Source organism: Arvicola amphibius, chromosome 2 (assembly GCF_903992535.2).
Source record: "Arvicola amphibius chromosome 2, mArvAmp1.2, whole genome shotgun sequence".
In the NCBI taxonomy this organism is placed as follows: domain Eukaryota; kingdom Metazoa; phylum Chordata; class Mammalia; order Rodentia; family Cricetidae; genus Arvicola; species Arvicola amphibius.
In genome coordinates, this window is record NC_052048.2 from 41268501 (window position 1) to 41278451 (window position 9951).

General features: G+C 40.6%; 1 protein-coding gene across 2 annotated transcripts; it reads right to left on the reverse strand.

Annotated features, from left to right (window-relative positions):
* Nucleotides 1-837: 837 nt before the first annotated feature.
* Trnt1 (tRNA nucleotidyl transferase 1) lies at nucleotides 838-9497 on the reverse strand. 2 transcript variants are annotated; one of them, XM_038320940.1, is made up of 4 exons: nucleotides 9400-9497; nucleotides 8664-8836; nucleotides 4434-4627; nucleotides 838-1648 (listed from the first exon to the last, which is right to left on the reverse strand). In XM_038320940.1, the coding sequence occupies exons 2-4, from the start codon at nucleotides 8809-8811 to the stop codon at nucleotides 1445-1447; spliced, it is 546 nt and encodes a 181-aa protein (XP_038176868.1). In that variant the 5' UTR covers nucleotides 8812-8836; nucleotides 9400-9497; the 3' UTR covers nucleotides 838-1444. The 2 variants fall into 2 exon arrangements, with proteins under 2 accessions (XP_038176868.1, XP_038176869.1); XM_038320941.1 differs by having other exon boundaries at nucleotides 9407-9492.
* Nucleotides 9498-9951: the final 454 nt, after the last annotated feature.

Sequence of the window (9951 nt, forward strand, 5' to 3'; positions counted from 1 at the left end):
GGATTTAAACATAAGAATCTTGATTTATATGACAATTTCCAAAAGTTCCTATGAAAACAAAACAAAAATGGAGAAAAGAATGCTAAGCAAGCAAAATAAGACTATAGCGTGTATCTTAAGGTCATGTTCTAATACAAGAATGGCAGGATGGCTAACTCTCCCAAGCTACCATATACAGATCCCTCATTTCCATCTCTAGTAATGCAAAAAGAAATAGGATGGGGTGATAATGCCTTTGGAAGCAAAGTAACCAGCCATTAACATCCATACTATTAATATTTGAACCAGTAACAACTGAAAGAAGCCTGAAGAGAAAACTAGGCTAATGTAAGCATTGTTATTGTTTTGGTGGAATTACAATATTTAAAAGAAAACAAACAAAAGCACTAAAGATATAAAGAGCATGACCTTTAGAGGTAGACTACTTCAGCGAGAATCCTAACTGTTCAACTTACAAGCTACACTTTAGGCATTTACATAAAGTAAATGGCTTCATAGACGTGTTGAACAGATTAAATTTATGCAATGTGCCTGTAGTTGAGCTGGGCAAATGATAAGGTTCAGCAAAACAGCACCAAGAGTAGCTTTGTTTCATGTGAAATACTACTTTTTTAAAGACTTGGTTTTTCTGTTTAATGAAGCATACTGAAAATATTCCTGTTGGATGAGACTCTATAAAACCAGGTGTAGCTTAAATTTGCATTGTGTAAAAAGAAAAACATACACAAAAAAAAAAGAAAAAAAAAAGAAACACACAGAGCACATTCATTATCTGGGCTCCTTACTGTCATAAATGCCTAGGTTTTGGAAGCTCTCACCATCACTAACTTTAGCATTTGTAGTTTTATACATCCATCTTGCCTAAACTTACTTTCTCAGCACATGAAGCAATAATGAAACAAAGAGACTGTGTGAAATTAAAAGTATAAAAATTGGTGTAGCAGAGATGTACCATCCCAACTCACCTCACTCCTATTTCTCCTCACCTTTCATACCACAGAGGATTAAGCTGACAGGTGTTTCATTATGGCTAATCCATTGCTGCTTCCTAAGATTAGATGCTCAAAAAGATTTTGAGGTTGTTTGTAGAGTCAGTAACAAATATTTGATAGTTATATGCCATTCTACACAACATTTTTGGATACATATGTATAAAACAGTGCAGAGAGTGATATGATATAGGGGGAGTGTGTGTGTGTTACACATTTTTCTTGCACTGTTTAGGTACAGTAAGTTAACAGACAATGTGTAAATGTGGCAGTTAAACACTGACAGTTATTTATTCCCTTAATCTTCACTACAGTAGAACAAAGGAGGCTGACAGAAATACTTCAGTTTGCAGCTAGTGAGTAACCGAATCTGAGCCCTGAGAGTTGGCTCCAGTCAACAGGATATACTGGCTCTCATAAGTTAGTAAGTTCAACACCATTTCCATAGCACAAGTTTACCAAGGAAAGGAAACCCTGGCAGGCTGAATTAAAATGCTGTCTTGACTTCTCAAGAGATTACCTAGGAACATAGAGTTTATGGTGAGATCTCTTCGTTCAGCATCCTTCTGCCAGTCAGTTGTGAATTCTACCTCAGCATGTCTTCCATCAGTGGTGACATCAATCCGGAGTGTAGTAACTTCAAAATTTTCTTCATGAAGCTGCAATTAAAGACAAATTTGATATCTTTTTAAATTTTAGCACATATGAGTGTGCATGCGTGTGCCACAGCTAAGGAAAATGTGCCCAAGTCCGTTATCTCCTTCCACTATTGGTCTTCTGGGGACTAAATTCAAGATGTCAGGTTGGGCAGCAGGTATCTTTACCTACTGAGCCCCCACAAAGGTTTTTGTTTTCTTTTTAATTTGGTTTTTAGTATCACCAAGTATTTTAAAAACACAACTACATCAAGGCAGGATGTTGTGATACCTGCCAATTCCTGTATGTCTTTTAAAGTCTATTAGTTTACACATATAACTTTGTACAAAAACATACAATTTAAAAAAAATCCAAAGAACAGTTTCTTAAAATTACCCACTGTGATTAATTTCAGAGACAAGCACACAACTGTGAGCAGTGGGGTGGTAGGAAATGCACTCAGTGCATTTGACCCCAGTTATTCCACTTTAGAGCAAGCTTTTCTCTGAAATACTATTGAACAGCTCCAGTCTGCAGACAGGCAAAGACCAATTTCTGGAACACAGACCACTGAGCAGCAGCTGCTGAAAGAAATACTGAGTCTCCTGGAAAGAGACCTCCAGCTGCAAAGGCTGAAAACATGATGTGAGCAGAACACTGAGAAGGACCTGGACATGGGATGTGGGGAAAAGCACATTTCAAATGCAAACTCATTTGAGTATCAGTGGTGCACTGCCAAATGACAAATTAGCAATAGTCAAGCACAGAGATTTTCAATCAAACAGGAGCTTAGGACGTCCTCATTAGGAAGTTTGTTCTAGCATTCCACACAGTTTCACATCCTTTTCCAAACACAAAGCTATACCTATAGTTTCATCATAAACTAAGGCTCTTGAGATACAATGACATATGAAAGGAAAGAAACAGACTTGACATAGGAAACTATGTGAAATTATTATCAAAACAATATACTTTTCCTCCCTATACAAAACCAGGATAGACCAAAAATAATCAAAATTTGGGGCAACAGAAACTGTTGATAGTAGACAGAAATGAAACGCCGCAATGAAAACAGGATTAAGTGGAAATCAACAAGACTTGTCTTTTTCACTTTATTTTTCAAAATATTATACAACTGTGTAATCGGATGTTTCTCTGTCCCGCCCCATCCTGCAGCTGTTTCTAAATCACTCAGAGGCTTAATTGTAATTACAGACTGCTTGCCTGAACAGCTCAGATTTATTACTAACTAGCTCTTACTTTTAAATTAACCCACTTCTATTAATCTATGTTTTGCCACATTTCTTGTGGCTTTGCCTGTGTTCTAATACAACTTGTTCCCTTGGCAGCTGGCTGGCATCTTCCTCTCTGCTTCTCCTCATCCACGTCCTCAGTTTGATCATTATGCCTAACCTTATCTCGTCTGAGTATTGGTCAAACAGCTTTTATTATTAACCAATTAGAGGAATACATATTCAGACTACAGAGAGATCATTCCACAGAACAACTGAGCTTATCCCCTGGCACACGACTCGGTGTAATTCTGATTGCTAATGAAAATTCTTAACATCAGGAGCACTAGCTCACTTCCATAGACTACCAACGGCAGGTCACCTTGCTGAAGAATGGAAGCATGGGTAAACAATCTTTTGATGTCTTGACATGACACTGTCATCTGCAAATGCGATGGACTATATTCATAGTTATCTGGGAACACATGTCCAAGGGGCCCTGCCTTGGCCAAACTTCATTAAAAGCATCATTCGAATATAATGAGAACAATAGAACATGCTCATTTAAGGAAAACCATTAAGACAAACAAAAGATGCTTAAAGAAAACACTCTGTCAAAACAATTTATATCTAATAGCCAATGGAAAATAAAAATTTTCAATCTGAAACAAGAACTGAAGACTAAAATAGTCCTGTGCCACATAAGGACACTTTAACAAAGAATCTCAGTTTATCATATTATACACGTAGTACAGTATTTCTGCACACAAAAGTGTAACATAGTCATGTATGGTACATATTTATAATCATAAACAACTATGTTACTAGTTTCTGTATTTACCACACTACATTTATAGTTAGTTCAATGTATGTCACATGTCATTCATTTAACCAAAGAAGCATGTTCGAAGAAATTGGTTGCTAGGCAATTTCATTAACAATTTAATTGCTTTTAAACTTTTTACAATAACATTTGAAACATAAGATACAGCTATAAAAATAGTTAATGTCCTGTTGTAAATCATATTACTTTTTAAAAGCTTTTTTGTTAACAAGACACAAATTAAAAGAGGGGGTAGTGAGGCTCACTGTCCATCCCTTATCCTGGCCCACTGGACAGTTCAGTGACACAGATGGAGCTGGTCTCCCCCATGACAAGAGCAGTACCAGGGAGCATGTCCTAAAAGACCTGTCTGGATCTGGTAAAATATACTCCCAGAACACAGTTGTAACTAACAGTCATAAATTCAAACTCTGAACCTGAATGAACCAAACACTATGTTATTAATAATATCCTAGAACAAAAGTCTATGGGCCTGCTGTGAGGAGTGGCAAGGAAACTAAATCACAGAAATGAAAAACATCTTTAAACCTACAAATTAAAAACAAAATCTCCAACAGAGGACTTACTTGGTTTACCCTCAGAAATTGAAAGTGAGTTGAGTGTCAAACTTATATAATATGTAGCTCCAATGGAGGGGTATGCAAGATTTCAGAGGGCAGGAGGCAATGACTTCTCTATTTATACTTTCTAAAAAGTTGATATTGTTTGAAACCAATTTACATTTTCACTCACCCTGGCAGTGATCGTCCCATGTTTCTCTCCTTTGTTGTTTATCATGCGAATGCCAGCTGACTGGAACATCTCCTTCATCTGAGTAGGGGTGGCAGTGGTGGCGAAATCCACGTCTTGCGGCTTCACCCCATTTAGTAAATCCCTCACTGCTCCTCCTGCTATTCTTAATTCATGATTCTCTTTGGCAAATAATTCTGAGGAAAGAAGGTTTTGTTATTTTTTTTAACACAACATGATTGAAGATTAAAGCTCATATAAGTGTAAGGTCTTGTCATCTATTACAGATAGGAGAGATCACTGAACTAATCAGTCTTGTATGAGAACGAAAACAATAGTTAGGCAGTGGTATATATATGCCTTTAATCCAGCACTCAGGAGGCAGAGGTGATGTGGGATTCCCCTCTGTATGCTGTAAATACCATTGGTGAATAAAGAAACTGCCTTGGTCTGTTGATAGGGCAGAACTTAGGTGGTCAAGGAAAACTAATCTGAATATCTGAATGCTCAGAGAAAGGAGGCAGAGACAGGAGAAGCCATGTAGCCCCTTTGGAGACAGACATGGAAACTTTAGCTGGCAAGCCACAGCCACAGGGCGATACATGGATTCTGGGAGAAAGAAGGGCAGAGTCAGGGAGAAACCATGGAGCAGCTGCTGGACAGACTTGCTGAAACTTTGCTGGTAGGCCAAGACCACGTGGTGAAGCATAGATTAATGGAGATGGGTTAAATTAAGATGTAAGAGTTAGCCAATAATAACCTAGAGCTAACAAGCAGTGATTTAATTAATACAGTTTCTGTGTGATTATTTCGGGGCTAAGCAGCCGGGAACTAACTAGCGACCTCCTTCAACATAGAGGCAGGGAAATGTCTGTGAGCTCGAGGTCAGCCTGGTCTCCTGATCAAGATCCAGGACAGCCGTAACTACACGGAGAAAATTCTGTCTCAAAACAACAACAACAAAAGAAAGGTCTGGACATCTGAGATGGTTCCCTACAGTAGACTGCCCCAAAGAACTGTAGAAAGAGAACTTTAAGAATTTCTTTCTGATCTAGCAGATAGTACAAAATTCTAAGATACCTTAAGATCATCACTATAAGTATGAATTTCAACAGCAATAAACAATTCTAATTGTTTTTCTGTGGTGTATGTGTACACTTTAGAATGGGAATTGTTCTGTCTTTGGGACAAATGTAGAGACCATAAATTTATGCATGAAGCCTATGATAAATATTAGAGCCAAGAACTCTTAAAAAACAAAACTGAACATATTGTTTGAAACTAATTTGAATCTGTGCTATACAAAGTATAAACATTATCCAAGGCATGCCTTGCCTGCCCCTGCTTTCCAGTCAGTTTTAGTCTTGTGTTTTCTAGCCACAAATTAAGACAAACTAGCAAACAATTAGCTTCTACCAATTCAAAAGCTAAGAATGCCATCAGAGAGCAACTCAATCCTACAGAAAAGCGCATTTATTTCATTGCACCTACGTTTCTGATATACCACACCAATGTATTTTAAACTTGTATTGTTTTATGACTGTTTCTGTTCTTAAAACAGTGAAACCGCTTTCATGCTGAAACACAGAATTTGAAGTAACCTAAATTTGTCTTCCTGGGCTATGGCCACTCACATAGCTCCCCTTATGATGGAAGTTGTAGTTTATAAGTTGATAACCAAAGCATAACATCTTTTTCCTGAAAAGACAATCTTCTTCAGATTCCACTTCCTAAAGTCTCTCCAAAAACAAACTAATCCAGGCCCCAATATTGCAAAGTCAGTTTGAAAATGCTCTGTTGCAAGGTCATTGGCCTCTTCATAGGTAGTAGTCTTCCTTTACTGCAAGAAGCAGCTTGGCGTGTCCTTGGGGATCATGCATTCAGCTAAACCCAGCCCTAATCACTCCCAACTCAAATAGAATCCTCAACTTGTTTTCCTCCCATATTCTTCTTCCACCTTAGATTTTCTAAAATGGCTTGACTAAACAATCGTGCCTAAAATAAATGTGGGCGCTTGAACATGATTCCACTTCCATAAGCCCTCCCTTAATTTCTAATCGAGTCTCTCAACCAAATACCCCTATTAAGGGACTTTAAAATGTAAAAATCATGTTCACAATTGTCCTAAGACTAATGGAGGGGTCCATGTCCCAAACAACTGAAACTGTCCAAACTGCTATCTCTTTCCTTTAACACTTAAATCTGGGCTTTTTCAGGGCTCTCCAGTGTCTTCATATCTCCTTGCTCCAATGCCAAGCCCCTTAAATCCAGCCTCCATAGCTGGATTACTCAAAAGCACCAGAGTAAATTACAGTAGGCAACTCCTCCTCCTCAAGATTTGCACTGCAATGTCCAAATTCTCTAGCACAACACACGACTCCCATATCTAACGTCTGTCTCATCTCTCTCTAATCTCTGCCTCACACTTTACCTACACCACTCTCTGCAGTTTACTTCCAACTCTGTTTGCATTGAGCGCTTCACTACCACCACTTTTCCACCTTGGTCAATCCAGCTCATTGGCCAGTGGTCCAACTTCTGAAAGACACTACTCATAGAGAGCAGTGAAACGGGCTTTAAGGGTGTGACCCCTGAGAAGCCATGCTCTACACCTAGAATGAATGGGCAGCACAAATTGGAGTTGATGTTTTGTTTTTTTTTTTTTTTAAAAAAAAAAAAAAGGAAGGCAAGGGAAGGATCTAGAGGAGTTAGACTATAATACTTAACATCGTAAGTACTGTTTTATATAAGAGAGGGGCAATAGAGACTGGGAACACTGGGGGCTGGGAGAGCACATGAGATAAGAACAGGTTCAATCAGCCTGTATTAGAGCTGTTAGGTCTGCAGTGCCCAAGCAGCTGATAGCCACTTATGGTTATTGAACATCTGAAATGTGTGAATCTGAATAGAGACATGCTATATGTGCTAGATATAGCCGAACATGCATAAATGTGACAAGAATAACCATTTTCACAAAAATCATACTCCTATGATAGCTTGTTACAGAAGGTTAAATATAATGCTTGAAGAACTATTAATTTCACTCATTTCTTTCTAATGTTATAAGGTAACTAGAAAAGGTTATCACATGCAGGTTTATATATTTCTATTGGACAGCAAATTTCTAGGATTTTTCATTCCAATAAATCACTGTGAATACAGCATCATAAACTTGTATTTCAACCCTCTACTTCCACTAAAGAACTTAAATTAAAAGGACGTTCTCCTCGGTAGGTACCCATTATCTCACATGAAGAATAAAAAGCAGATTTGGGAACAGCATAATAATTTAAAACCAATGGTTCCCCAGTTTGTTCAACAGAATTAGTCTGCAGAGTTAAAACAAAAGCAAACAGATGTTCTTCCTTCTGAGTCAGTGAGATGTAGGATAGAATCCTAGCTTTTATGGTTTGAAAGTATTTCAAGGGCCTGTGAGATGTCTGAGTGGGTAAGAGTCCTTGCCATCAGGTCTACTATCCTGAGTTGCATTCCTGGAACACACATGGTGGAGACCACCAACTCCTACAAGTAGAATTCTGACCTCAACACAGAACATACACTCTGCTCATCCCAATAATAAAGAGGCACCTCCAGTGCATCCTAGGTGTTTTACACACCCACACAACTCAGTGGATTCCTGGAAGCCATTCTTAGCATACCCCCAAGCTTTAAATCGCAGTTGTGGGCTGCTTCAACGTCATTTGCTCACTTTAAAGACCAATACTGGCAAATCTGTAGCGACAGCCATTTTCTGTCTGCCTCCCAGTCAAGCTTTATAGGTGCTCACACAGAAAAAGAGGAAATAATTTTTAGTTCCTTCCATTCTCTCATAAAGCAGTTATACAAAGGAAGAGAATGTAACTTCACTGTTTACAAACTGCATGACATCAGACTCTGAAAATTTAAAGTCCAACTCCTTCAGTTAGTTATTTGGGAAACAGAAGAGGAACTTCGCTTCCTAAGCAGGTGTTTCCTCTGCTATAGAGGAGAACACACATCCAGAGGTGTTGGGTCTCATGATGGGTAAATGGGATTTCTTAGAGACATAGAAAAGCTGTGCTTTATGCGGCAGTCAACTCCCCACTTCTAGTGATTGGGTTTATGATTTTCAGTTTATCCCAAGCGGGCCTTTCTTTCATTAGCCCCACAATATCGCAAAATTGGGCAAAAGAGGTTTCCCCTTTATTTGTGGTGAACAATTCCAAAGCACAGAAGGCTACCTTAACCTCTCACCTGTCAGGCTCTTCAAGCCTTCCGTGAAAAGTGACTGGAATTCTGGAGACTGCAACTTCATTGTAAATAGGTGTCGCTTTAGAAGGCACAATCTACTCCAACTACAGCTCAGGACCTGCCTGTGCCAAGGAAACAGACGCCTCTGCATCTGGAGACAGTCACCAACCACGCATCTACAAGGCAAACACACGGGCACACCAATGAAACTTCAAAATGAAGCCAAACAAAGACTGTCAGACAGGTCAACTAGCAAAATCCTCTATGGATAAGAACCTGGAAGTGACCCTTTAAGGAATACAAAACCTCTCTCTCGGATGGCAGCTACCCAGTTCTGTACTCCTGACACGTTTACTATATCGGAAGCAGGAGGGGAAGAGAGTCCCCGAAAATGAAATACTACACCGGCAGGAACAGTCGGTCTCCAAAACAGATCAGTTACACGTGCTCATCACCCTCCTTCCCCCCCAACGTCGACCTCAGGGTTACTGCCTCCAAAGTTGGAAGGTGGCGGGGTTGCCTCGGCGAGCCGTAGCTCTGAAAGGAGCCCGAGCAAAGGGATGCGCCCCGGAACAGGCACGCTGGAGCAGGCCACGTGTGTCTGAAACGCCTGCTTTCGCTCCTGACTCAACTCTGAAACCCGCCAGGCACCGGCTCCGGCCGCTCACGGCTCAGTGAAGAGACCGGGCGGGGGAGCAGCTTCGACCTCCCGCCATCCCCCAAGGGCTTTCGGACGCACGCGGTACCGGCAGAGTCGCCTGGGTCCCTTAAGAACGCAGCACTCCCAGGCCGAGGGCCTCTGACCCGCCCGCCTCCTCGCCACACGCACACTTCCGGGTCGCGGCGCAGTGACGTCGAACGTACTGAGGCACCGCAGCGTATGAGACGCCACGAGAGGTTCCGCCCACTTTCTCGGGGGGTGGAGGGCAAGGCTTTCCAAGTCGCTCGGGCTGCTCCTGTACCTGCGGGCAAGGCTGGAGGCGTTCTGGGGCCTTTGAATGGTGAAAATAAGCACCGTGCGCTTTTCTTTGCTTGAAACCCCCAACACGCTTTAGCTGAACAGTCACCAACTTTGCCTGACTGTGGCTACCTGGTTTAGAGGCTTCGCCAGGCAACGCGAAGGACTTGGATTTGATTAAATCCCTTGCAAAGTGGAGAGAGTGGGAAAACAGGTCTGAGACTTAAAATTTCTTCATCTTTCTAAAAGATTTCCTTGATTAACGACTACGCTTTAATATATCTGTGTTTCCAATCACCCGGTACCTTATCTTCAGGGAACGTGGGTATCTAC

Excerpts from the sequence above, each read along its gene's own strand:
- Trnt1 (XM_038320940.1), bottom strand. The coding sequence starts at position 8,811 with ATGCAGAGGCGTCTGTTTCCTTGGCACAGGCAGGTCCTGAGCTGTAGT. Across the intron at positions 4,628-8,663 it reads AGGCTTGAAGAGCCTGACAG|AATTATTTGCCAAAGAGAAT; the intron begins GTGAGAGGTTAA and ends TTCTTTCCTCAG. Across the intron at positions 1,649-4,433 it reads ATGGGACGATCACTGCCAGG|CTTCATGAAGAAAATTTTGA; the intron begins GTGAGTGAAAAT and ends CTTTAATTGCAG.